At 40.2% G+C, this 27,065-nt stretch overlaps 1 protein-coding gene across 2 annotated transcripts; it reads left to right on the top strand.

Moving 5' to 3' along the window:
• The first annotated feature begins 76 nt into the window (after positions 1–76).
• On the top strand, positions 77–24,657 carry LOC101155230 (serine/threonine-protein kinase TAO2). 2 transcript variants are annotated; one of them, XM_004080489.4, is made up of 20 exons: positions 77–654; positions 2,560–2,700; positions 3,643–3,714; positions 3,798–3,899; positions 5,776–5,821; positions 5,939–6,035; positions 6,237–6,350; positions 8,448–8,539; positions 8,637–8,730; positions 9,780–9,861; positions 10,644–10,811; positions 11,770–11,976; positions 12,255–12,466; positions 12,782–12,959; positions 13,133–13,261; positions 13,371–13,574; positions 15,977–16,216; positions 20,268–20,480; positions 20,912–21,094; positions 21,666–24,657. In XM_004080489.4, the coding sequence occupies exons 2-20, from the start codon at positions 2,569–2,571 to the stop codon at positions 22,578–22,580; spliced, it is 3,480 nt and encodes a 1,159-aa protein (XP_004080537.3). In that variant the 5' UTR covers positions 77–654; positions 2,560–2,568; the 3' UTR covers positions 22,581–24,657. The 2 variants fall into 2 exon arrangements, with proteins under 2 accessions (XP_004080537.3, XP_023805051.1); XM_023949283.1 differs by lacking the exons at positions 20,268–20,480; positions 20,912–21,094; positions 21,666–24,657 and having other exon boundaries at positions 15,977–19,531.
• Positions 24,658–27,065: the final 2,408 nt, after the last annotated feature.

Genomic DNA, 27,065 nt, shown 5'->3' with positions numbered 1-27,065 from the left:
AATAATAATAATAATAATAATAATACCCGTTGAACTCTTGAACCACGTGGGGATGGTGCTTTTGGACGTCTGCCTGTTTTTGAAGCGTCGAAGAAGAAGCGCTTCCGCTTTTCTCTCGGCTCCCGCCCCGCTCCGCCATCATGAAGCCCTGAACAAAAAAAACGCCCGAGAGTCGATTAAAATGGGGATGACCCGACCCAGCGATGAAACCCACTAACGGCAATCGCGAAATGACACGGCGGAGCGGAGCGGCGGGATTGAATGAACGGGTTCTGCGCTGAAACCGTCGCAGGCGGCTCCTGGCGTTACGTTATTCGGGCTAGCAGCGCCGCTAACAGCAGCAGCAGCCAGCAGAGTTAGCCGTTGATTTTTCTCCTGCGGACAGCTCTGCGCTTTCAGCTGGCAGGCGTCAGTCAGCCCGCTGTCAGCTAGTCTGGGTGGCCGGTCCTCCGCTTATGTCAGGCAGCAAAGGGGAGCCAGCCGACTGGGAGCATCAGGATGGCGAGGAATTCTAGTAAAAGCATCGACAGACAAAATGAGGTTTGCTCGTGTTGAGTAGAGAGCCGAGGGAAGGGCACCGAGACCAACATTTTTCCAGCCAGGCCAGTTAGTAGCTAGCCTCAGAGCTAGCTACAGTGGATCCCAAAAGCCACGGTAAGTCCTTAAAAATCACCCCGGCACCTAAATCATGTGGCTAATTTATAAACGACATTATTAGCTTTCTTTTAAAAATAAAAAAAATCTTGATTACTTCCCCCGCCCTCACGTTAGCTCGTTGTCTTTGCCATGATTCAGTGAAGTGGAATTACTTTCATGTAATAACAGTCATGCCTAGTTGAAGCAGACATACTAGCCTAATTGACCAGTCAAGTGAGAGAGACAAAAAGCTGGATAGTTTGCTAAACCGACATGTAAACTAGTTGAGCATAAAACCTACAGCTGTCACATTTCATCTTTGCTTTTTTGTGTCATTTTGGGGTGCAACCCTTTGACTGTGTCAAAATATAAACATGCACAAATGCTATTTTTATTATAACCTCCGAGCAAAACAGGAACTCCCTGCATTTCCTCCATTGCATAATTATAAGATCCATATTTCTTGCATTACTCCAGGCTCATGCATCATTACCCTGCATCGTTTTATGCTTTTTCTGACCACACTTTGAACTGAAATTGTAGTTTTAAGCTCATAATTATTGCAGACTAAACTCTGTTTTGCTGATGATTTACATAATGTTTTCTGCTTGTTTGCAAACAAAAAAAATAGTTAAATGTTTTAGATTTATAAGAATGAAGTCTTGTTTGGCTTTTTGAGTCACACGAGTTGCAAACACTTTATTGAATGTGAGGATTTCTGCAAGACAAAATGATTAAATAAAAAGTTTATTTTAACTCTGTCAACTCGCATCAGACAATGCATCGCTTAAGCAGAAAAAAAATATCTAACCAGAGATTATAATAATTTACTTTTGATCAATTTTCAAAGCGTTCCCAGTGGTTTTTAAATGTTAATTATAAAATTTTTAGGCAAAAATAATAAACTGTTTTTCTAGGACATAGTTTCTGCAGAGCTGCGGTAATTCATTCGAAATTCCACTCAGAGTTGTGGGCGGGACTGTTGGTGCAGAGTAAGCCTGCCCTGACTTCCCATCATCCCCTTGTTTGCACGTTCTCCTGTTAGCATACAGGCCCTCACAACCCCGACCTAACATTAGAGGTGCAACAGAAATGGCGAGCAAAATTGGAGCAGTCCAGCCGTCTATTGGAGATTATAAGTTTCATTTTCTTCATATGTCCTCGTCATCAGAAAAATGCCACAAGAACATAATTTTCATTGGCTAGAAAACTTTTGTCTTTTCAGATGTTTGTAGGCATTAGAAACCATGGATTCCTGCAAACTTTTATTCTTTGTAATAAAGTTTTTTTTAAAGGGGTCTTGGGATTTATTAGGTGGAAGCTTGATGGTTGCTATGAAGAGTTTGCAGACTTGCATGTATTCATAAATTAAGCCCTTAATTTCTTTTTTTTTTTTTATAATTAATCAATTGAAATAGTTCAAATATAAATGTGTTAGTAGTAATCTCTTGCAGTGAGAGACATCGTCACGTGTTTGCCTTGTATTTTTGTCAAACGCACAGATAGCGAATAGATGAGTTAAATGAGGCTTTGGTCTGATTTACTGCTGATGATTTACTGCAAATGCATTTGCTGTTGACAAACTGAATAGCTTGGTGCCTGAAGTGGAGAACAGAATGTTGGATTTGGATCAGTTTACATGGAGTCACTGTTGGGCACAGGACTCTTCTCTGGTCTGACTGTTTTGCGTGGATTTGTGCAGAGATGTTTGGATCGTTCACTTCTTTGTTTTTTCTTAAGGCAACAACAGCATTTAATTTCACAGAGTTGCTTAAGTGTGTCGTTTCCTCATTTGTGCTTATGGGTATGAGGATGAACCGCTTTTTCTTCTAGTTCACGTTTGCACTAACGTTTGTGAAGCTTCCAAATAGCAGACGCTCACTCAGCACGACTCTTTCACCCCCCCCCCAACCCCCCCTCCAGGCGCTGGCCATGCCGTCGAGTGTGCGGGCCGGGAGCCTGAAGGACCCGGAGGTGGCTGAGCTGTTCTCGAGGGAAGATCCTGAGAAGCTCTTCACAGACCTGAGGGAGATCGGTCATGGGAGCTTTGGAGCGGTCTACTTTGTGAGCATTTGCTTCTTTTGTCTTTAACAAGGTTGGCTGTGAAACTGACTGAGCAACAGCGTTTGTAAGAATCATTCACAAACTTAAGTTCTGTTTTAATGTAGCTAAGTTTTTACTGCTGTCAAATATTGTTCAATTATTGAAGCAATCACTCTGGATGGCAAATATTTTTACTAGTAAATCCTTTTTAAACTCAGTTCATCTCAATTCAGAATAGAATTGTTAACTTAGGCACATTACTAGTAAAATATATAGAAAAAAAAGAGATTCTATAGGGTTGTAGTAAATATATTTTATAAAGTGTGAAGTAACAATTGGGCAGATTCATAATTTTTTTTTACCTACTGTAGTGAATTACCTATAAAATGTGATACAAAATGGAAGTTTGCCACTATTTTTGGCATTATGTGTATAGTAAACACTGAGAAATACTCTGGTTTTAGTGTTGATCGTTCAAAGCTTTTAAGGACATTTTTGTAGGATTTAAAAGCAGATCTTATCAGGATCGAAAAGAAAAACAAAGTGGTTAGGTTTAATAAAAATGTAAAAGCTTTATGTGACTCAGACAAAAAAACCAGCCCAACTTTCCTGTTGTGGATGACGAGCCGTTAAATGAAGGGTCAAAAAAAGAACAAGCCGTGGATGAAGGGATGGACTGGAGAGTGGAAAAGAGAGGAGACGCAGAAGCGCTGCAGAAATTTCTTTTATATAATGGTGATGATTTGTTGTGTCAAGTGCAAAAATGGCAGATGAATCATCGCGCTTCTCGAGTGTGGTGTTAAAACAATGCTTCGCTTTTGCTGCCACTCAACACTCACAAAGTGCCTCGCAATCTTAACTGAAGTAGGTGGTTATGGCCGACCAAGAGACTTTTTTTTTTTCCACAAACATCCACAGCTTTAATGTTGGCTTTGCCTCTCATTCCTAACCCCTCCACTTTAGGCCCATGACATCCGCACAAATGAAGTGGTGGCAATCAAGAAGATGTCCTACAGCGGCAAACAATCCAACGAGGTACGAGTGCAGAGCGGCCAAGTGTTTGGGGTTTATCTGCGGGTGACGCTTGCACGTCACACACGGTTCTGTTCTTGTTCCAGAAATGGCAGGACATCATCAAGGAAGTGAAGTTTCTCCAAAAGCTGCGCCACCCGAATACTGTGGAGTACCATGGCTGCTACCTGAGAGAGCACACAGCTTGGGTGAGTGTGTCCGGTTTCACTTTAGAAGATGAACTCAATACAGCAGATTTTTTGGTTTTGGCTAAAAACGGCATAATCATAATTAAAAGACCAGCCGGAACGACCAACAATTCTGCAAAAAAGATGATCCAAGTGGGCTGTTAGGGCAACAAATAACACTAAATAAATATTGACATACCTTATTGTAGTTTATTAAACTGTGAACCTTCAGGAAAATCTCTGAACAGTTCAGTCTGAACAGCTGATATGAATAGATGAGCTGGAATGTATGGAAAGCTGTTCAAATAGCAGCACATGGAGAAGGACTAGCATGGCTCCTTTGTGAGGATTGTGAAAAGCATGGAGTAATGCCTGTACCTCATGTGTTCTTACCACACTCCCCCCAGTGTTTTGTACTTCTTTACAGAAGCACGTGTCAGAAAAAGGCCATTTTCTTTTTGACTGTAGCCTTTAAAGTCGATCATAATGCTGAAACTCGGAGGTTGAAACTTCTTTGATGTGGGTCTTTTGTTTGTCAAAGGCACGAGTTCAGGTCATTCAGACGTGGGTCACTTTGATGTCATTCTAGTTATCACACAACAGTGATGGAGCATCTCTATTACAGACAGATCTATTGTGAACAAGACTTTAGTCTTTTTGCAGAAGCAGACGGTTTTATCTAAGGTAACTTACAGGGATCTTTAAATATATGGACAGTGACCGTGTCTTGCAGGAAGCTACTGCCAACGCAAGGATTTGAACCAACCACTTGCAGTTTAATAACACATTGAGCTACAGCTACTCAAAAGCATGTGACATTTTCAGTGACTCGATCAAAGGGTAGGAAAATGAATCCAATATGGCAGCTTGATGCGAGGATTTGAGCTTCCATCCATTTTCTGGACCCGCTGGTGCCCGGGGGGGGGGGGTCGCCTGGAATAGATTTATAAGAATGAAGCCCACAACGCGTAGTGTAGCGGGCGAGCAGAGAGGAGGATTGAGCGGGCGAGCGAGTCCAACTGTTGGACTCTGAGCAGCGGCGTTTGCTGTGCTGGCTGCCCGGCAGACGGATAGCGGGTGCCGTCATAGCGGCATGGCTTTAGCTCATTGGCCTTATGATGTTTATCTTATTGTCATTGAGACAATGATAAAAAGAGCCCCCAGTTTTAGTTTTATTTTCTTTCCTGGGGGGTTAATGCTCAAACCGGGCCACAGACAGACGGAAGTAACATTTAAAACGACTTTTCCGGGCGCAGCTCTCGCTGCAGGAGTGAAGAGCACCGGGAGAGACTCTGAAGGAGCAAACCCCGACATGGCGCCTGTGTAGAGCTCCCCAAAACACATAAACCCAAGCTACTCGCTCAACATCATCCATGTTCTCCATGATGTGGCAACCAATGAAATCTAGAAAAAGGTGGGCGGTTGCGCCATGGCCTGGGCGTCACGGCGTCGAGCCGTACATTTGACAAGCGTCAAAAGAGAGGCAGCAGATGTGAATCGTGTCAGGTGTGAACGCAGCATAATCCTGTTCTTTCATTAGCTTTTTGCCTGTTGGAAATGCTACAACACGACTAAGTCAACCGTTATTGCTAATACATGAAAATGATTCTTCCAGGGTTTAGGACTTCCTGTATTATGACTCTGGAACTGTACCTAAGCTTTAGTAACCTCTGGATCTATGTTTGAGCAATCAGTGTCTGTATTTGAGTCAGAAAAAAGGAAAAGAAACACATCTTTTCACTTACAGTAGTGCTTCAAAGAGTAGTTTTGGATCATAATCACACTGATGCTGCGAAACTGACACTGAGAAAAACAAGATTATTATTTTATTTAATTTCCCTTAAGTGCTGCTATCTCTGCTTTTATACTTAAACGATCATCTTCTGAACTTTTCCAGCTCGTGATGGAGTATTGTTTGGGTTCTGCCTCCGACCTTCTTGAAGGTAACCAGAAATAATGATTAAAAAAATCAGAAAAGGCTCACTTGAGTTAATGGTTTTTTTTGTCTTGTTTTGTTTTTTTTCTGTAATCTTCAAAATGTTCTGTTTATCTTAATGTAGTCCACAAGAAACCCCTCCAGGAAGTGGAAATAGCTGCCATAACCCATGGTGCATTGCAGGGATTGGTGTATCTTCATTCACACAACATGATCCACAGGTAAAGCTTTTTTAGATTTTCTTTTCTATCTATTTATATATATTGAGATCTCCATTCTTATTATTTGGTAAAACACACCTGATCCAGGTATTCAGCAGCAGGACGTCGGCCTCCGAAGCCTGGAGTCCAGCACCCCTGCAGAAAGCACATTTATTTTTTCCAAGCTGCCATCTTTCTCAGTGTATAAATATGTGTTTTCAGGGACGTCAAAGCCGGAAACATCTTGCTAACAGAACCGGGCCAGGTCAAACTTGGAGACTTTGGTTCTGCCTCTATAATCGCTCCAGCCAACTCCTTTGTGGGAACACCTTACTGGTGAGGCCTTTTCAGTCATGAACTAATGAATACACTCTTTTGAAATGAGTTATTTCACATTTTTAAATTAGTTTTTATTCCAAAATGCCAACATTTGAGAAAAGATTTTCATAAAATCAGTTCTTAAGTCACTGAGATGAAATGGGTTTCCCTGACAAAATACGGAGTTGATTCAATTTAGATTTAGATTTGAACTTTCTTTATAGTTCAACATGATTTGATTAAATGTTGTTTCACTTTTTTAAAACCATTTTTGTTTAACATAACCAGTGAACTAAGGCTGCATGATATGAGGAAAACTCACCATTTGCGATATCAGTGATCAATAATGGGATGACGATAACATGCGATATATGAACAAATAGCAAAACATCTAAAAACAACATTACTGACCTTATGCTTTTAGATGGAACTTCTTTCAGAATCCATGACTAATACTTTTATTTAGCAGTTGCAAAGACTTTGTGAAGCTTTGTTATCTTTGTTTAGTTATTTAGTATCAGTTTTTTTGATAAGCTCAAACCCTGTATGTTAAAAAATACTGAATTCATTTTTATCTGCGAAAAAGATTGTGGGTTTTTTGGCTGTGCGCTAAAAATACTCGATGTTTTTTCATCTGAATATGTCTGGCGCTGCAGCAGGACTTAGCTAAGCAGGCATTTGATATTTACATAAGAGGTGTCACTTTTATCACTGGCATCAATTCATATGAGCAGGCAAAGTTCGTGGTTTAATGAGTCACTGAGCAGTTTAGATTTTAGATAACTGCTTAAACAAATAGAAAGATGGAGAATGGAGGAAGGAGCACTCTGGATTCTGAAAGGACAATATTGCAACTGAAATATAAAATACCACACAGTGGTCCCTAATCTATCGCCATGGATACTTTCCATAAATACCTGCAATGCTGGGGACCTGTCCAGGATGGACCTCGTCTTCGCCCAGGTTAGCCCGGTTAGGCTCTGGCAGGGTTAGAAAATGGATGAATTTCACAAAGTATGATTACATGTGTTCAAAGATGCAAACCCCCTCCTTTTAACATTTTTACACCTTTATCTTTTGTTTGAACTCTCAAAGTTCAAACCTTTATAATAAAAAAGGTCCAGTATTTTACAGTTAAACCAAATATCTGCTTGTGATTGAATATTTATGTAAATTTGGCACGGAGGAGATTGGCCATGGTCGTTTGCCAACCAGGACACGAAACACAACGTTCTTCTAAAAGAGAAAAAAAACATGCAAAATTGCACTAAAAAGGTCTGCGAGGCTGCAGAATGGTGAGGGAACACTGTAATGAGATTTCTTCACATGTAAGACTTTTGCTAGGCCTGCACAGTAAATAGAAAATGTATTGTAATGGCAATATCAGCCTTTGCTACACACGTATCACAACAGATGGCAAAAACTGCGACAAATGTTTTTTGCTAAAACGATCTTATGGCAGCCTGAAGTATTTAACGAATCAAATAGTCATTTATGCATTTGACCAATCAAATAGAGCCCTTTTATGTTGTATAACTGCCTTTCATGTAGACGTGGCTCATTTGGAGTGGAAACAATGTATTGTTGTTGTTGTTTTTTTGCCTTAATATATCTCCACAAGCGTGTTTCTGGTTAACTCAAATGCTGTCAATAAATGAATCAGAAGCTTCCAAAGAGATGACATCATCATCTTGGGTTTCCCTGATTGTTTAAAGGCATAGTGATCTTAACATATATAAACCCTTGACTTTGATAAAGTAATAAAAGCTTGTCTAAAAAGAACCTAGTCTCATTATTCTAATATTTAGCAAATAGAAATCATTTTGTTATTTGTAATTGACCTAAACCAGGAAAAGTTAACCTTTATTTTGTATCTGACGGTGAGAAAAATAAGCAGATGTGTGTTCTTATGTGGTGTTTGCAAACCTTTGGTCACTACTGCAGTTAGTAAACTAGTGATGCTACACTTCCTTGTCCTGATCTGCTGTGGCTTGTGAAATTACAGATTGAAATACATCTCACAGAATTAGGTGCAGAAGTTGGACTGCAGTTTTCTTCTGGAACAAAATGCTAAAAAATAGCCAGAAAGCACTTCAAATGATTTCCTCCTTACAGGATGGCCCCTGAGGTAATCCTAGCCATGGATGAGGGACAGTATGACGGAAAGGTGGATGTGTGGTCACTTGGCATTACCTGTATAGAGCTGGGTAAGTGATGCTGAGATGTCCTTCATGTCTTGCTTCACCTTTCCCTGCGTCTTTGTGTCTCTGCTTGACACACTTCCTCTTTTCCTCCACATTCCAGCGGAAAGGAAGCCTCCTCTGTTCAACATGAATGCCATGAGTGCCTTATATCACATCGCCCAGAATGAGAGCCCCGTGTTGCAGTCAAACCACTGGTGAGACATCACTCCACTTATGCTGCTGGGTAGAGCTGGACGAGATGGCCAAAAAAATCACACCCCTTATTTTTTCATTTCAAATTCGATTTTTGTTTTTAATCGAGTATTTTTCTCTCCCTACTTTCTTTAATAAGAATTACAAATGATGGAATATATTTATGAAAACTATTTTATTTTAACATCTCTTTTGGACATTGGCTCTAACACAAAGTTGAACTAAACTGTAAAAATGTTTGCTGAACGATGCAGAAGACGCCTGTTTGAGAAACACTAGAACGCACTCGGCAGAGCGTTTGTGGTAGCAGCAGCCCTGAAACGGATTTTGCTGCTTGTGGTTTGATGTCCAAGTTTATCCCAGTGACCAGAATCTCTCTATTTAAAAAAAAATGATGTTACGTTAAATACAAACAAAGCGGAAGTCACAACATAATAAAAACATCCGATAAAAACAGATGAATTGTTTTTGTTTTCTTGCTGAAGAACGCCCCAATGAGAAGAGGGGTTTCAGTAATGTTACAAAGGCACTACTAATAAAGTTCCATACACTGCCTCTTATTATTATGAATAAAAACAGTTTTTATACATTTTCTATCTATTAATGTTGTCCCATTTATCCGCCACGTCTTCATTGACTTTACTTCGAACAACGGAAGCGCAAGAGATCAGAGAGCTGGGAAACCTAAATCTCAATTTTTCCACAAAATGCATCGACTAAAGCAAGAAAATTCAAATAAAGAACTTTATTGATTGTCTAAAAATAAAAATATTCAGTGGTGCATTTTTCTGACTTTAGGAATATTTGTGTTAAATGATGCCTTTTGGATTTTCAAGGCATGTATGAACACAATAATGTTGGAAACGTATTTAAATCTTGTATTTCAATATTCATCTAGTATTATCCCAGTCAGTGACATATTTATTTTGACAACAAATCTTTTTTGTTTTCTGCTTTGTTGGCTGTTTTTATGGTATTTCTAGATTTGATTGTTTTGGTTTCTTCTCAGATTAAAACAGCAGGTTTTGACAGGAATCCTCCTATTTTCCAGGTCGGATTATTTCCGAAATTTTGTGGACTCATGTTTGCAGAAGCTCGCACAGGACAGACCTACCTCTGATGTGCTGCTCAAGGTACAAGAATGGACGCCAGTCAGAGTGTCTGTTTAAAGTTCTGAAACTAAATGACTTTGACCGCTAAGATGGTTGGTTATTCACCAGCAGATAGCTCTGTTGGATGAGTGTAGGATCAGGGTTTGATTCCCAGGTCGTACATTGATTTGCTGCTGGCTATCTGGGTCTCCCTATGCCTTGAAAATACAGGGTTTTGTCAGAAAAGGCCATCCGGCATAAAAACTCTTTGCAAACCATAATCAGTGAAAAGCCGATTCGCTGTGGCGCCCTCAACAGGATAAACCGAAAGGTGAACAGCAACCAGAAAGATGGTATTTCAGTGTCGTATCATTCAGTATTTTAAACATTCCTCTAAAATGAAGCTCGCTGTGGAAGGCATGCTCCCAAAAGCACTAAGATGCAATCACTTCTAATTATCTTTTGAACAAAAACGTACTTTTAGGTCATTTTATTTCTCCTTAATAAATATTATTTTCTGTTGAGGGTCTAAAAAAAGACGAGATTCAGTTTTATTTGATCATTTTTACTCTAACAAAACTGTTGGTTTGCCTTATTGATTAGGGAACATAATACTTAGTTTTCAATTTGATGCAGATTTCACTGTTCATTATTGAATATTTGTGACCTTTTATTTTAGGTTTAATATAGCATATAATCTATAGTAATACACACATTTATTAATTTTATCTTTATTACTATTTCAGTACAAATGAGCTATTATTCTAGGATTTTCCTCGCTGTGACAGATTCTTCACCTGCTGTTAATCCGTCCTTCCATCCAGCACCATTTCCTATGCAGAGAGCGCCCCATGACAGTCGTGATGGACCTGATCGCACGCACCAAGGATGCCGTCCGGGAGCTCGACAACCTGCAGTACCGCAAGATGAAGAAGATCCTGTTTCACGAGGCGCTTAATGGTCCAGCCCCAGAGGGAGGTGATGAAGAAGAGGTAAGGAGACCTTAGAGTAAAACCATTGTCAGAGGCTTTGCTTGCCTAAAATTGGGTTGTTGAAGTTGCTTTAAATGTTTTAAACTTGTAGAATCTTTTGGTTTTCTTAAAGTTTGAACATTGTTTTTCATTTCTTTTTTTTCACATAATAAAGAAAAACCTGATAGAAAAATGTGCCAAATAATGGATGAGGAAATCGTTTTTTTGTCCTGCTCTTAGTTTTTACTTGCTAAAAATTTTAACTAATGCTAATTATTGCCATAAAATTTGAGTGTCTTTAGACTTTCTAAGCACTGAGGAAAAATTGTACAGATAAAAAAAGCAAGCAGGCGTCCTTTGTCTGTACAAAGCGTCATCAGGAACAACAAATGTTCAGCAGAAGACTCTTTTTAAACATCGCCCGCCACACAAAGTCTTTACAGGATCAAAGCACCACCCGCTTTCAAACCACCGTTTCACATAAATGGACTTTTTATAAGCAGCCAAAAGCCACGTCAGCTGTTTTTTTCCACATAGCCACACCCCGATCCAGTAAGAGAACCCCTTCTAAAAACTGTGCTGTCGACCCAAAACTTCTAGATTTTCGAGATCCAAACGGGTTAAAAAAACAAAAAAAAACTAATTTAAACTCAGAGCAGCAGAGAGAGAAAAATCAAACTTTATTAAACTTAAAGGGTACGTTTACATAAGGTACGTTTCACATTTTCTTATCGTTAAGCACACACATAAGCTTTAGCAGCCCAAAAAGCTCCCTCCATTTGTTCTAACTTTACAAAACATTTAAAAGTTTCACCCAGAACTGTTTAAAAGGTTTAAACAGCAGCATAACAAGTTGTTTTAGGTTAAACATAGTTTGTGTTCATCATCCTGGTTGCTAATGTCAGCCCACAAGAAACTCACTATCCAACTCATGATTGAACCCATCTCCTTTTCTTTAAAAACCCTCTTTTCCTGCCAGGACGTAGAGCACTATGTGCTGCGCACTGGCACGGTGAACAGCATGGAGAGCTCCCACTCGCTGCCCTCCATGTCCATCAGTGCCAGCTCCCAGAGCAGCTCCGTGAACAGCCTGGCGGACGGCTCCGACGACAGCGGGGAGATGGCAATGATGCAGGAGGGGGAGCACACCGTCACCTCTAACAGCTCGGTCCTGCACAAACCCTCGGTCAGTTCAAATGTTCACAGCAAAGCAGGTTCAGGCCTGTGGCTCACCCGCTTTCAGGAGGAGCTTTGTTTACATTTCACTTTGTGTTTTTCCTCCATCCAAACACTTTCTAGTACAACTGCTTCCACTACGAATCCAGCTGCAAATTATTTTGGTTTGACATTAGAACAGCTAGAATACAATAACATATAAGGATAAAGACTATTATCTAATAAAAAAATGCATTTTTATTTTGATATCTGTCTTTAAAAGCCTTTTTTTGTATCCTGTCTTTTTAGAGCTATGACAATATCTACGATGACCCCTACCAACCAGAGGTAGACTCGCAGCGAGAGGCTTCATCCGGTGGTGGCGGCGGTGGAGGAGGAGGAGGAGGGGGAAGACGTCGGCGTGGTCGAGATCACTTTGCAACCATCAGGACTGCTTCGCTGGTCACTCGTCAGATCCAGGAGCATGAGCAGGGCTCGGCTCTGAGAGAGCAGATGTCTGGGTACGATCACAGCTGGGAATCTAAAATAAAGATTTATTCAAGTTTATTTGTGGTTCAAGACCTACTATTTTCAAAGAGTTCCCTGTGGGCTTTTGATTATGATTATGCTGTTTTTAGCCTAAATCGTCAAACCTGGATCATTTTCTTGGACATAGCTTCTGCAGAGCGGCAGGAGTTCATTAGAAATTCACTGACAGTTTACGCAAAAACAAGCCACAAGAACATTTTAAAAACAGCCAAAAATCATGATTTTTTTTTTATCACTTTCTAACGTTGACTCAGTCTGTCAGACTAACTGCTTATGTCTCGGTCCAGCTACAAACGAATGCGGCGGCAGCATCAAAAGCAGCTGATGGGCTTGGAGAACAAGCTAAAGGCCGAGATGGACGAGCATCAGCTGAGACTGGACAAAGAACTGGAGAACCAGAGGAACAACTTCTCAATGGAAGCAGAGAAACTCTCCAAAAAGCATCAAGCTATCCAGGAGAAGGAGGTGAGCTGGTAAAAAGGGAGAAAAAAGAACCAAGGAGGGGGCAGGAGGAAAACCCACCTCCTCAGGTTATGTTCATCAGTTCTGGGGGGCTAAAATACCTACCGTAGGCAGGCAGGCTTTATTGTGCAATTGGTCCACTCAAGTGCTTAAAGACCGTACCCTTTTGTTCCTAGCTAAAGGCAACTCAAACTGAAGAGAAGAAGTTCCAGCAGCACATTCTAGGTCAGCAAAAGAAGGAGTTGACCACTTTGATTGATTCCCAGAAACGACAATATCGACAACGCAAGGAGCAGCTGAAAGAGGTGCATCTACGTTTTATGAACACAGCGCTTCTGCAAGTTCTCAGAAAATCCACCACACCGTCCGCTCAATGCCACTGCACTGCAATTAACGCTTCCTCACAAACTGTAGGAACTGAATGAAAACCAGTCGACGCCAAAACGGGAGAAGCAGGAGTGGCTGGTTCACCAGAAGGAGTGTCTGCAGCAGCTGCAGGCAGAAGAGGAGGCAGGCCTGCTGCGGAGGCAGAGGCAGTACTACGAGCTGCAGTGTCGGCAGTACAAGAGGAAGATGCTGCTGTCTCGCCACAACCTGGAGCAGGATCTGCTCAGAGAGGTACGTCTGCGTCTTCTACACAAACCACATCTACACATCGGCTTTAAAGTGTTGCACATCGGTGCAAAGTCGCTTTTCTTCGCACCCGAATCCATTTGAATCGCGTAGTCGCTTAATTTTATAGAGCATGTATGTCAACTGGATAACAACTAGGGTGTTAAAGGTTAACGGTGTTCTCCCACAGTCTGAAAAAGTTTACTTTAAGGTTAGAAATGAATGGTTTTATGAATAGTTCATCGGCATTCAGCAGTTTGAACTTTTTAGAAACTTGTTTCCAGGACTTAAACCTTTGTTTGGATAGAAAGGTCCTCTAGATCAGTGTTTTTCCACCTTTTTTGAGCCCAGGCACACTTTATCCTTGACAAAAATCCTGCGGCACACCAGCATCCAAAAATGTTCTACAGTCCCTCCACAATCTCACCTGCCTTTTTGTGATAATTGTGGCAGAAAAAACTGGAAGTTGCAGCTGATTTTTCTAAAGATGTAATAAAAGTTAAGTTAGTTTTTAGTAATAATTTTAAATGAATTAACTTGAAATTTTACACTGGTAGTTGTTTTTTCCTCCCGTTTATTAACGTGTAATTTTTTGTAACCTCACAAAAAACAAATATATTCTTTCTAAATAGTGATTAATTTTTTAAATATTTTTTTATATGTTGGTGCAAAGGCAGCTTTAATTTTTGAACAATGTGATCACAATATTTTTGATAAATTTTACACAAAAAAATAACATATTTGTTTCCTTTAGCTACACAAAAAGTGAACATGTTGAAGTTCAATTAGTTTTTCTTTTGTCTTACTCAAAAATTAAGCATTGAAAACTTTAACAAAAATGATTTTTTCTTTCTAGATGATTAAATTGTTTCAATTTAGTTTAAGTGTCTGTTGGCCACTTCACCTCAATCCTGTTTCTTAAATGTTATTACTTCTTCTTAAGCTTAACTTTTCATTTTTCAAAATGAAGTCTGAAAGTGAATTCATCCTTTAATCCTTTAACCTTTAAAAAAAAATAATAATAAAAATACAAAAAAATAATAAAACAAATGATTACCGGCAATCAATTATTGAAAATTGTCAAATTGATTGACTTAATTATATTACTTCACTTGTTTAAAAAAAAAAATTGATAAGCTGATTCATGAATTTTTCCTAATGAAACATAATTTTGTACATATTATTAACTTTTGATACTTGACCAAAGTTTTCTATGAAAATTCCTGAAACAGTGTTATGTCTATTTTACTGATACAGTATTATTTTTTTCATCATATCAGTGACTTTTATAAGTAACATAATCTGCATATATTTTGGATACTTTATTGCCATGTTGATTTCTAAAGTTATTTTTTACAAAATAATTTAAGTAATTCATCTTTGTCATGTGCTTTATTGATATTTCAACATTCTTAATTCTGTCTGATAAAAGCTAGGAACCGGATATTGATAAATCATGTAATAAAATGGTTACAGTAGAACAGGGGTGGGATCATATAAGTTCGCTTCCTTCCACTCCCTTTCAAGCAATATTTATTAATATGCTTAATTATCCTAAGTTTGAAAAGTTATTGTATGAATGTATAACTGATGATTCTATTGTTTTTGTGTATTATTCCTATTTGATTGCTTGAAATAAACCATTTCAAATCAAATCAAAATCCAGACCTTATAAGAAAAGTGTTTCAGTTAGAAAGATGACTTGGACCAAACTCTGGGATGTTTGGCTGGTAATAAACACAAACCTTAAAGGAGAACTAAACTGTTGACCTCTGATTTCAGCAAGAAGATTTAAAAACTGTTTGATGTGTGTTCGTTGTGGTATCAAGACGTTTAACAGGGAAGACTCATTTTATGCTGAGACGCTGTCATTTTTGACCCGGTGCATCATGGGAGATGTAGTGTGAAAACGGTCACAGATGGCAGATAGACTTGCTTCTCTGAGCTTTAGCTGGTATTTTTGTTGGAACTGAGAGACTTTACGAGCTAAATCGGAACAAGGAAGTGAAGACTTTAACCACTTCTGATTGGTCAGACTGATGACGGATGATTAGGGGTCCAAGAATGATTGGTGGAGACAGTTGAAGGGGCGGGACTTTCCTGAAAACAGAGCTGAAGCTGCGGCTAAACCGCGGTACCGTCATTCTTATCAAAGTGTTTTTAATAGAATCAAATAAACAGAAAAAGTATTTTATGATCTTTCATATTCCTAATTACTCAGTGTTTTATCAGGCCTGTTTGGATGAACAAAGAGCTGAGATCCTGGAGATGGAAAATGTTTTTAGATCAGTGGGTAATTTCCCATAGTACACCTGACCATCTCCTACAGCACACTGAAAAACACTGTTCTAGAAAGCTTTTTAAGCAACGCCTCCTTTTTAAAGTGTTTTATCTGCTTCCGTCTCCAGGACCTGAATAAGAAGCAGACTCTGAAGGACCTGGAATGTGCCATGCTGCTGCGTCACCACGAGTCCACGCAGGAGCTGGAGTTCCGGCAGCTGAGTGTGGTGCAGCGCACCCGCGCCGACCTGATCCGCACGCAGCACCAGACGGAGCTCACCAACCAGATGGAGTACAATAAGAGGCGCGAGCAAGAGCTGCGTCAGAAACACGCCATGGAGGTCCGCCAGCAGCCCAAGAGCCTCAAAGTGAGTGAGAGAACCCAGAGCCCGGGGTCTCCTGAGGAAGGAGAGAGCCGGTCGACTGAGGGTCCGAGCAGCAATGGGGACGGTGAGGCTGGGGAGGCAGAAACTGAAGCCCAGGGAGGTTTAGAGAAGAATGGGATGGAAGTGGAGGAGATTTGTGCTGCTGGAAGTGAACTGGATGGCCACGATGTTCATTACAGAGATGAAGAGGTGTTCAGAGACGTAGACAAATTGGATGGAGGCCTTGAAAGTATTTATGATGATGAAGATAAAGAGAGCAGGAGTGAAAAAGGAAGTTTTTACAGAGACGAGGAAGACGAGTGGAAGACCGAAGAAGGGTCAGAGGTGAGGGAAGTGGAGGGAGTGCAGTGGGAGGATGAGGAAGACCTCCATGACTGTTCACCGGTAGCTTTTGATAAAGAGGAAGAGGAGGGCCGAGGCGTGGCCGATGGCTGTCCGTCAGAGCTCTTCTCATCCCCGTTCGCAGAGAGGAAGCGGCACCGCCAGCGAGCGCTCGACGAGCTGTCAGAGTTTTACTTCCCCAACAGCTCGGAGGAGCTGGAGCCCGTCTCACCTCGCCCCAGCCCCCCCTCTGCCCCATCCTCCCTTCCCTCACTCTTTTCTCACGCCATCTGCCTCCTCCTCTCCCTCTCAGTTGCTGCTCAGCCGTCCAACCTCACTCTGCTGCTGCTGTCCATCTTCCTCCTGTCTCTTCGCCGGTCTCCTCCTCTGCCTTCTCTGGCCTCTCTCATCCTTTCCGCCGAACTTGCTTTCTTGGCGCTCTTTTTCTCGTACCTCCTCCTGCGGTCCTGCTGCTCCTTGTCCATCTCCACCTTCCTGTCCTTCAGCCTTTGGGCAAGTGCCCTGTTCAGTTTAGGACTCTCCTTCAGTTTGGGGATTTACTACATCCCAATGATTCTGATCTCCGCCTCCTTCCTCAGCTCTCCTTCCCTCTTCCTGTCTCTGTACCTGGTCGTAGTGCTGGTTGTCAGGCCAGCTCGGGACTTTTTCCAAAATGCACCCCGCAAAGTCAACCGATTATGCATGCGCATCCTATTCCGCCTCCCCCGACCCTTGTTCACCATGTGCCAGTCAGTCCTCGGGGGTGTGGCTGAGAGAAACCTTTATGAAATGTTTCCCAAAGCCGGACGCAACTGGGGCGTGCGCCAGTCTAAGATCCCGGTTCCCCTCAGGAGTCTGCCGCTGGAGTGTCAGGCTCGCTGTAGGAACACGTCCTGCATGACCAAAGCCCTGCTCTGGCTGAAGCGCTTCGCCGGACGGCCCCTCGGGGTCCTGGCAGACTTGGCTAACACCCTGCTGATAAAACTAGCAAAGCAGGCCGTAAAAAAGCTTCCCGTCAGCGTCCGGGTCAAGCTCCAGACTCTGGGCCTCCTCAAGAAGGAGATCCCCAGCAGGTTACCCCGACTCCTTCCTCGGGAAATCAGGGAGAGGAGGCTGAAGGAAAGGAGGAGGAGAGAGAGGGAGAGGCAGAGGAGGGAGGAGAGGGTGAGGATGTTTCGTGAGGAGTCGAGGTGGGAGTGTGGGTTGAGGAGAACTCCATCTGGGAGGTTTGTCAGGGGGAAGATTCGCCCGTGGAGGTAGAGGATGATCTCTAATGCATTGAGGAAGGGGGAGCTTCATCATCATCACTCTGCATTCCATTGTTCCTGTCTTCTTTTGTTTTGTTTTTATTTTTTTGGGCACACATTTCTCTGTCAGATAATTCCCAGACTGGTGTGTGGTCACATTTCCTAAAGATGTGCACAGACTTCAATTTACTCACCCAAGCAGTTCAATCCAAAGCGGCTGTACCAAACCCAGTGAAGTGTTAGCCTTATATGAATGATGCTTTTTGTAAAAGTTCATAGCGTTTTTGTTTGATCACATCATTTTGTTCTTATTTTGTAAGACAAATACTTTAATGGATCTTTTTTTAAGACCGTTTAATTTTTTTTTTTTCCTTTTTGTGCAATTGTGTGTCTTCCTTTATAGTCATGGTCTTATTTCACGGTAGAACAAATATTACAGTGTTATACAGTCCCACCCCCCATACTGTGAACAAAAATATCCAAAATAGTCACAAACCAACATCTGCCTGAACACTACCTGTCAGCAAGTTAAACGTGCAATCGCAAACTATGTAACCATCAGGAGACCTTATTTAAACATAAAGGCACAAAGGGTTAGTGGAAAGTCTAGTCTATATAACTTGAATATAAAACCTATTATAACAAGTCAAAAATACTGTCATCATTGGTGAAACATTACTTTAATACACCCAAAAACCTGTAAAAGCTTAAATATTTTAAAAGTTTCTATATTTTTATTGCGCTTTATGCAATGATTTTATGATTTACCGTGTAAACATTATCCCCCTTTTTTTTCTTTTTAGGTAAAAAATAGTGCCTTCTTTCAACTATATTTGCACAGGTTTCATTATATTTCCAAGAAAATAAGAGAAATCGAGTAGATGGAAAGAGGAAACACGCCTTGAAGCTCTTAGATATTTATTTGAAGCCATAATGTTGAGTGTTTTGTGTGTATATTTGCAAAGAAGGACATTTAAAACTACTGAATGTGAATGATTAAAGATACAAATCTATCTCAATATTTAGTGAAGTATCAAAACATTTTTTTATCAATTCAAATGTTAAAAAATCAGCAAATCCTCTATTTTAGAGGCTCAAACGAAAGAATTTATGATATTTTTGACTCTTTTTCTTTATCAAATAGTAAATTTGAAACAGCTTAGCCATTAAAATTTGATAGCTAAAAAAAAAGCCAAAGTGAATAAAAAATGAAGCTACTTCAATTCAAATATGTGAAAATATTAGTTTGCAGGGGAATAAAACACTCAGTAAATGAAAAGCTGTTTACTCAGCAGAAAGGCTCCTAACAGTCAGAGGACCCTGGCGAAATGAAAAAGTAGGGCTCTGGGGGGTTTTTGTGTTTTTTTTCAGCTAACCTCTTATTTGGAAAGGAGAGCTTTAAAAATGGAAATCTCATAACAAACATTTTCGTTCGACTGTAACGTTTTTTTTTGTGTGTGTGTGCGATCGATCTCCCATTACCTGCTACTCTGTATGTTTACATGTTGCATTTTGTTCTGTTGCAACAGCGAGTGTTTGGAGGTAAATCCCCTTAAGATTTTTATTTTATTTTTTTAATTTATGCAGTATTTGTAAGACTCGTACTGCATTTTGTTTGGCTAACCTTAACCCTGTTTTAGCTGCATGGGTGTTTGCTACAGCTGTGCTCGCAAAACCATTTTTCTTTTTTTTTTTTACAGAACAAATAAATTCCTTTGTGTTGAAATCATTGTCTTGTCAGTTTCTTTTTTTTAAATTATTATTATTTTGTGCACATCTTCATTTGAGTTTTTCCCTTTTCAGTCGACAAACTTCCTGATTCCTCCTGTATCATTTATCTGTTTCACTCATCATCTTCCCTTCTGTTAGACATCCACAAAAAATGTCGTTTTTTTTTAACTTTCTTTGAGTTAAATTGGTCATTAGTAGGCTGAGCACAGGAATATTTAACGCATGAACTCATTAGAAAAAGTAGTTTGTTTACCTAAAGTACTTTTTGAAATTTTTCCTAAATGTTTAAAATTTTGTCTTAATGTTTTTTAATCTTAAGACTTTTTTTATTTTTTATAATTTGTCTAAAATGCAAATTTAGTATGTTTTCAGACAAAAGGTTTTTTTTTTTTTTAGAACAAAAACTAAACGTAACTGAAAACTTTAGACTTAAAAAAAACTATTTGCTCACATTTTATTATATAGATTAGAAAATAAACTAATTTTTAATTTGAACATTTGAAAGATTCTTCCCCTGTTTTATTGCTAAAAAGGCAGATTAGATCAAATGTAAGAAAGCAAAAGCAGAAATGACTGTTTTTAGTAGTTTTTAGCTGTTTAAACTTGAATTATTTCTGAAAAAAATGGATTTAACACAACTTTAACTTTCGAATGAAGCCGTCACTGTCCTTCATCCCCCAAACCGCAGGAGCTCTTTAGCCCAGCTGCTCCCATGTCTCTTCTCTCTCCTCCAGTCCAAAGAACTTCAGATAAAACGTCAGTTCCAGGACACCTGCAAGATCCAAACGCGCCAGTACAAGGCGCTGCGCAACCACCTGCTGGAGAACACGCCCAAGTCTGACCACAAGGCCGTGCTGAAGCGGCTGAAGGACGAGCAGACCCGGAAGCTGGCCATCCTGGCCGAGCAGTATGACCACTCCATCAACGACATGCTGTCCACACAGGCTGTGAGTGAAGCCGCTCCCCTTCATGTTTGGGAAGTCAAAATACAATCATCTTCATCAAACAGCCTCATAGGATCCATTCAGGATGACAGTATGTGTCCTCAAATCCTGGTTCTCAGATGAATGAGCTCTTAAGTGACATAACGCTCTGTGCAGCTTTAATTACCCCAGAGCCTAAGCCAAATCCCAGCTGCTTTCGTGGCGTGGGTAAAATCTGGGCGCTTTACAGCAAGCTGATTTAAGCGCCGATGTCAGAGAAAATGTTTAGATTAATAGAAACAAAAAATCTCCTTTTATAGTCACACTATAGAATCAGAATCGCATATAAATGGATCATAAAGTTCCATTCTTCCTATTCTGTTGATTAAACTACACTACCATAACTCTAACTAAAGATCTCTTTTTTTATTTTTATTTTTTTTTATGCTTCTTAGCTGCGATTGGACGAGACCCAGGAAGCAGAGTACAAGGTTCTGCGGATGCAGCTTCAGCAGGAGCTGGAGCTGCTTAACGCCTACCAGAGCAAGATCAAGATCCACACCGACACGCAGCACGAGAGGGAGGTCAAGGACCTGGAGCAGAGAGTGTCCATCCGCCGAGCCCTGCTGGAGCAGAGGGTGAGGCTCCTCCCCCTCATGTTGACGCTTATTCAACTCCAACTGCTTGAAATAAGTAGAAAAAAAAAGTTTAAAAACACTTTTTGAAGTTCATGATTTTACTTTATAGTTCTTTTGTTAAAGTGGTCTTTTTATGATTATGTTATTTTTAACTAAAATCTAAAAAAATTAAAATCTGTCATTTTCTGTAGAGCGTCAGGAGTTCTTTAGAAATTCACCTTTTTAAGTCAAGGACAGGACTGTTGGTCCTAATTGACCCAAGTTTTCTGAATAGCTATGATATATGATCCGAAAAATGCCACAAGAACATGTTAAAAACATTATAAATACAATTTTCATCGAAGTGGCGCTTTAAACTTTAAAGCCTTCAATTTGTGTTACTGTCCCTTTAAGAAACTCCCATTCTCCAGAATGATTTTGATTGGTCGGTTGATTAATAGAAAAGCACTGGAGCTCAATGGTAGATTTTCCATTTGGATGCAGAGAAGCTTCTGCAGACACTCTAAGGAACATGTTTTGCTCGACCTAAAGAGAAGGAGTGCCTTAGTTTTCTTGAACGTCCTCTCTGCAGATCGAGGAGGAGATGTTGGCGCTGCAGAATGAGCGCTCGGAACGCATCCGCACCCTCTTAGAGCGCCAGGCCAGCGAAATCGAGGCCTTCGACTCCGAAAGCCTCCGTCTGGGTTTCAGCAACATGGCGCTGAGCGGGATCCCCGGGGAGGCCTATTCCAAACAGGGTTACTCCAACGCCGTGCCGCCCAGCTCCCGCTCCGCTGGCCACTGGAGCCACGGCGTGCACCAGCAGGGCACGCCCTCCCAGCAGCTCTCCCGCCGCAGCCACAACGCCGGCGGGGGAGGAGATCGCAGAAGCGAGTCCTCATCCTCCTCCTCCCATGGCTTCGGGATGGCCCAGGGGCACGGGCGGGACGGGAGGGAGGTGCACCATTCGTCCCGTTCCTCTGCCTCCTCCTCTTCCTCCTCCTCCTCCTCGTCTTCCTCCCACCACCAGCGCCATCACCTGCCGCAGCACTACCACCACCAGAGCACGCCCCAGCTCTACCGCGAGCGGGAGAGGGATCGGGAGAGGGAGAAGGAGAGGGAGCGGGAGTGGGCCGGCGTCCGGGGCTCAGGCGGCGACCTGGCCCACCCACACCCCCTGCCCTTCTCCCATCACCTCCCCTCGCGCTCCTCCTCCCAGTCCCTGGCCATGTTGCCTCCACCGCCACCCGCTCCTCCCTCCATCTCTGGCCCCTCATCCTCCTCGTCCTCCTCTTCCTCGTCGCAGGGGGGGATTTACGGTGGCGGTGGCGGATTGGCCGTGCGCGGCACCCCCAACCTGATGGCTCTGAGGAACAGCCCCCAGCCACTGAGGAGGACGGCGTCCGGAGGGGGGCCCGGCGGCTCCGGGGGCAGCGACGGCGTCCTGAGCCGAAGCACATCAGTCACTTCACACATCTCCAACGGCTCCCACCTCTCCTACTCTTAGAGGGGAGGGGGGAGCAGGAGGAAGGGGGGCGGGGTGGGGGGTGGGCGGTCAGGAAGGTAGCTATCAAACGGAGCTTCTCAGCTTTCTGTCTTTCTTTTGAAAGTTGAGCTGAGAATTTAAGAAAGCGTTTTCTCTTCACTCACAGGAGACCAGCAGACGTCAAAGAGAGGGGGGGGATCTCTTATTCTTAGAAGAGGGAAGCGGGAGGAATGTAATCACCTGTAATCCCACTGGATTAAGACGATACTTGATAAACAAAAACAACCGCTTTCTGTTCAGTATTTCAATCTTTATTATAACCTGTATAAGAGCGAGCCAGGGCGTGTAGATATGGGACTCTAGGCCTTTATATGCTACACCCGTGTCTTCTTCTATGATGTTCTTTGCAGGAATGGAGAAAGAGAGAAGTCACGAGAGTAAAAAAAAAAACCAAGATACTATGATGTTTATGTATGTAAGTGGATCTGTGTTCAGATATTATCTCGAAAGCATTCAGAAATGGGATCCCGAGAGGAAAACAAATCAACGGTTTAGCCTTGATCTTGCTGGAATTTAAAAAAAGAAACCACTACTTGTTATTGGTTTACAACTGCTGTTATTATCATAATTGTTGATATTATTTACTCTTTGTTTTTTTTTATATATCAAATGGAACAAAAACTTAACAAAAGGTTGCTTGGAGAATCACCAATGCCTTTAAGGAGTTCTTAAAGGGTTGTGATAAAAGCTGAATATTAAGACACAAAAGGGTCCTATCTCAAGCAGCAAGGTGAAGGATCATTATTTATGTGGATATGTATAGATAATTTTAACAAAGACATTTAAAAAAAAAACAGAAAATCAAAAGTTTTTTGGCATTCATGGCATATTATCTAAACGGCATAGAGTAGGAGTCAAACCAATGCATGAACTAAATGTACAAAAAAAAAATCACATTTGAGATGTAACGTATGAAGTTTTTCTGGCATTTTAAATCACTCGTCCCACTTTTCTTTGTTTTTCTTTGTGTAAATATTTAGGGTAAAGACAGAAGAAGAAGAATAAATACAGTTGTTTTTATAGAGTAACTAAGACAATGATAGTAATTTTGATATACTCAAAGGAGTCAATGATTTAGGACAGCGGATTTTCTATAGGTGTCAAACTTACCATAACTAATCCTGGTGTAACTGTTGTCCTTTTTCTTGCAAGAAGCAAAACGCCCACTTTTACTGTAAAGAAAAATGAAGAAAAAAAACATTGTTGTCGGTTATGGTGTGTATTTAAAGTATTAATGATTATTAATGAGAGATTGTTAATAATTGTTAAGGATTTCTGTATGTCTGTTTAAGCGGTTGAGTCTAGGTATATTGACACTTTTTTTTAAAAGCAGCAGAATCTGAAAAGACACTCCTCTGAACTACAAAAACTACACGGCCACTGGAATGTAAAGGCTACCGTTTTCTTTGGTGTTTTTATTGGTTTTTCGGTGGATGCAGGTTGGAGTCGGGCGGAGCAGAAGCGACCAGGGCGGGCATCGACTGAGCTGCTGTGGAAGGCGGCACAGCAGCGGTGACCGTGGCGGCCCGTCCAAATCAATCAGTGTTCAGTTGTGTTTGTGAGGCTTGCTTTACACTCCAAGGAGATCACAGGCAACTTTTGATGCCAATTTGTTTTGTTTTTTTCTTATTTTATTTAATAAAAAAGTACCCTGTTTGTATGACTCCAACACCAGCTCAAGACACTTCCCTATATACCTTTATGCTCGGTTGGAATCTCAATGCATGCAAAAACTCCTTGTATAAAGACTGGGCAGGCTTGTGATGGCCTTAGTGTGTGGAAATCAGTGTGATTGTGTTTCTAGACGGTTGTTGTCCATGTCAGGGGTGGTGGATGAGGATGAGGAGGAAGAGGAGGGTGGAGGTCTGGGTTCCTGGATGAAAGATGGACTCTGTTGTGTTCAGGTGCTGATTGAACATTCACTTCATGCAGTTCCAGACGCAGAGGGCGATCACAGATGTGGAAACAGAGGTGGGGTGTTTTCAGAAGTAATTTTAAAAAAAGAAAAAGATAATAAATTGATATTAACACAGTAAAACATGTCGATTTGTGGTGTCTCCTTCACGTTTGAAAATGTTTGGGTTGTTTCAGAATTGAAATAAGTAAATTAAAAAAAATGTTCAAATACAAATAAAGTTTAAATATCAAAGCAGATTTTTTTTTTCTTTTGTAAAAGTTTTTGATTATTTTTTTAGAAAATATTGTTTACCTCAAAAAACTAAAAACCTTTTCTCAAGATTAATTTGGTTTCTTTAAAAAAAAAAATCCTTTAACTCCATTACGGTTTCAGAAAATTTAAAGAAATCAACTACTTGTTGCTTTTGTTACTGAAAAAACAGAATCTTAAGCATTTCCTCAAACTCATCGTGTTATCTTTTATGGGTTTAATTGCTATCTTGTTACTTGAGTTTTAGCTATAAGGCAACTTAACTTACTTTGCTTTTTATTTGTTAACTTTCAAGCACATATAGTGAAGAAAGAAATAGGTTTTACATATGAACTGAATTCAATTCTCTTTAAAGTGTCAATTCACTTTTAAGGTTATTTTAGGATGGAAGGAAAGAGTAAAACAAAGCAAAAAAACAATAATATAAAAAGATTTTTTTCAAGTAAATGATCACTGCATGTTAAGGTTACATAAAAGCTGAATTCTTCACATTGAGTGAATGTAAAGGCAAAACTTCCTCTGATATGAAGAAAAAAAAAGGAATATAATCAGGATTCATGGGTGTATAACAGAGGAACGTTTAGAAATATGTCCAGTAGTTTAAACACATTAAATTATTAAAAAATCCAAAATGTCTGCAGAAATAAATATATTGTCATTCTCGCCTTAAAGCTAGATGTGGTGTGCCCCCAGCTGTAAAGGCAGGATTCTTGTTCTAGAGAGGCTCTGCTTCTAGTTTTAATTAAGGAGCAACAATTAAACCTCCAAATTCAAAAAATTAAGTTTTATTACATGTTTTTAACTTTTAGGTTGAAATTTGTATAGATGAGTGAAAGAACTTTCAGGTTTGGTCTTGTTTTAAGTAACAGCAAACTAAAAGTTGCAAAATGTAATGTCCTCCATAATGAAATTGCATGAGTTTGGTTTTACTTAAGGCAATTCAGACCACCCCAATAATAAGGAATTATAAAGTGTCAAATATATCTGAGACCAGCTGCTCCTCGTGATAGCAGTACAAATAAAAAGAAAGACATGGATTTTTTAAAGAATAAAACAGTTTTTAAGGTATACTTGAAAGATCGTTACACTATATGTAAAAGCACCTTTTTATTTAACCTACAGTCAATTTGGCCGAAGATTATCTCACAATTATACATTTTAAAACCCTTTGAACATGTTTTTTTTCCACAGATAAAATGGCAAAAGCATTTCGACTGCATTTTTAGTGTGTTTCTTTTAAGCCCATATAATGCCTCTGGCATCCTTTTTTTTTAAATCTGGGAACCAAAACTGCAGATTATTGGAATCTAGACTAAAAGCATCACTATGTTTTATTCAATATGGGATTTATTACATGAGCCAGCAATGAAGAAGACATTTTGTACAGAAAATGATTGAAAAATGCTGATTTTGATCATATGTGATGTAATTGAGATCAAATTTGAGGCCCGACATTGATGTTTAAATATAAACTCAGAGGCAAATGTATGTATTTGAAGGAAAATAATGTTTGCCTACCTACTTTCTGTGTACTGAAACTCACACTTTAAATGAAAATAGTTTTTTAAGGTATAAAAACATTTTTTTTATCATAGATGTAAACACTTTTATTGTGAAAAATGTCCCTTTAATATAGCTTAATTTGAAAATAAAATACAACTGGCTGCTATCAAAATATTTAGAACAAAGCAATGTTATAAAATAAACTTAAAATGAAAAGTCAGACACATACAGAAAAAATGTACATTTGTTTAACAGCAAGAACTTTGTCGTTTGTCTTCTACATCTCAACATGTTGGAATTTGTTGATGCAAGTCTTATCGTGCATCTTCAGAGTAAGAGCACGAGACAAATATTAAGAAACCAGTTTATACCTGTTATAGATTAATGGGAGTACTGAGTCTCCATTCAAAACTATTAAAGTGACAGTAAACTACTTTCAGAGGAAGTATTTCCTCAAACCTTTACTTCAGTAAAAGTAACGGATCATATAACTCATTTCTCCACTTTTGGGTTGATTTAGATCGCTTTAATGACCTTTAATTTGCAGTGTTTTTACTAAAGAAATATTTTTCTTGTGTTTTATTCATGTGCTGTTAGCTGGAATATTGTTATGGTTTGTTGCTGTTTTTTTTCTTAAAGAGGAGATTTGTAAACAATTTTGTTGCCTACTGCTGCTCTGCTTTGTTGTTTTACTTGCTGACGTCATTTGTGTAGGCTACATGGGAGGAGCCGACCTCACCTCCCTTTAAGATGCGTCAACTTTATAATAAATCTCT

The sequence above is a fragment of the Oryzias latipes genome, chromosome 19, assembly GCF_002234675.1.
Source record: "Oryzias latipes chromosome 19, ASM223467v1".
Taxonomy (NCBI): domain Eukaryota; kingdom Metazoa; phylum Chordata; class Actinopteri; order Beloniformes; family Adrianichthyidae; genus Oryzias; species Oryzias latipes.
This window is presented reverse-complemented; position numbering and strand designations above follow the sequence as displayed.